General features: G+C 47.9%; 1 protein-coding gene across 1 annotated transcript in view; it reads right to left on the bottom strand.

Moving 5' to 3' along the window:
* Ubap1l (ubiquitin associated protein 1 like) overlaps positions 1 to 1,204 on the bottom strand; it is a 15,989-nt gene that overhangs the window by 13,767 nt on the left and 1,018 nt on the right. Inside the window, exon 2 of the mRNA XM_023712647.1 lies at positions 720 to 964. Coding sequence (XP_023568415.1) covers positions 720 to 839 — 120 coding nt within the window. The 5' untranslated portion in view covers positions 840 to 964. The remainder of the gene's footprint in view (positions 1 to 719; positions 965 to 1,204) is intronic.

Here is a 1,204-nt window from a genome sequence, read left to right as displayed (position 1 = left end):
GCATGTGGTGCTGGGGGATTGAACCGCGGTCCCTGTGCTTTGCTAAGCTTGTTCTAAGTAGGTGCTTTAGACCACTGAGCCATCTCACCAACCCGCCATAGAAGTTTTATAATCTGGCCCCTTATCAAAAAAAAAAAAGTTTGTCAATTTATTTTACACATACTAATTTTTAGGCCACAATAAGGTATCTTCCAGAACAACTAACAAAAGGAAAAAGGAAGTCGATGAAAGGGACCCTGAGGACAAAGCAGCCTTGGAAATTAGGACTCCTTGGGAAGGCAGGAGGGAGGAGGGCCTGAGTGTGGCTCTGAGGTCTGAGACTCCTGTTGGAATCCTGGCTGTCACTCACCTACCATGTGACCACATGGGTCACTCGAGTGGGAGCTGCGCTTTCCTGTCATGGTGTAAGGACACCACTTATTAAGTGGATCGTGATAGGGCCAGCCAGATAGCTCGGTGGACTAAAGCACCTGCTTAGGCAGAGCACTTCGCCACGTGCTGAGGTGGCGATTGAGACTGGGAGTGGTGGTACCTATAATCCCAGCACTTGGGAGGCTAAAAACAGGAGAATCACTACAAATCTGATCTATGTAATGAGACCCTGTAAACCTGTAGACCAATCACGCCAATGTTGCGTTCTACCCCATTCATCTATGTTACGGTGTAAATGCAATAGGTTTCTCATTGAAATTTTCACTTAAGCTTAACTTAAGCCTTACCATGGAAGCCAGCAGGACCTCCCTGAAGGCCGGGACACTGAGCTCTAGCCTGGGGGGAGATGCTGTGCTGACCATGAAGCCCTTGGGCATCTTGAAGGGGACACCATCGAGGGCACTCATCCTGTCCGAGGGGGGTGGAGATGGCTCAGGGGGCAGGGCTGGCTGATGGTAGAGACAGTGCAGAGTCCCAAGGAGCAGGTACAGGCCTTGGTGGTCTCACTACTGTCCTGTGCTGGGCCCCACACCTGGAAAGGAAAAGATGAAATGAATGAAACAGGACCTGCAACACTGGTGCTACCGTACCTCAGCACAAGAGCTGCCACCCAACGTTTAGAGAAAAACAATACCAAGTTACATAACCTCTTGCAAAGAAGAAAATAAGGGATACTTCCTAATTCTTTTTGACCTTATCATAATCTTGATAACAAACTTGACAATAAAATTAGAAGCCACTCTCTCATGAACATAGGTGCAAAAAGCTTTTA

The sequence above is a fragment of the Octodon degus genome, unplaced genomic scaffold (genome assembly GCF_000260255.1).
Source record: "Octodon degus isolate 3935 unplaced genomic scaffold, OctDeg1.0 scaffold00026, whole genome shotgun sequence".
Taxonomy (NCBI): domain Eukaryota; kingdom Metazoa; phylum Chordata; class Mammalia; order Rodentia; family Octodontidae; genus Octodon; species Octodon degus.
Note: the sequence above shows the minus strand (reverse complement) of the source record. Positions and strands in the feature narration are given on the sequence as shown.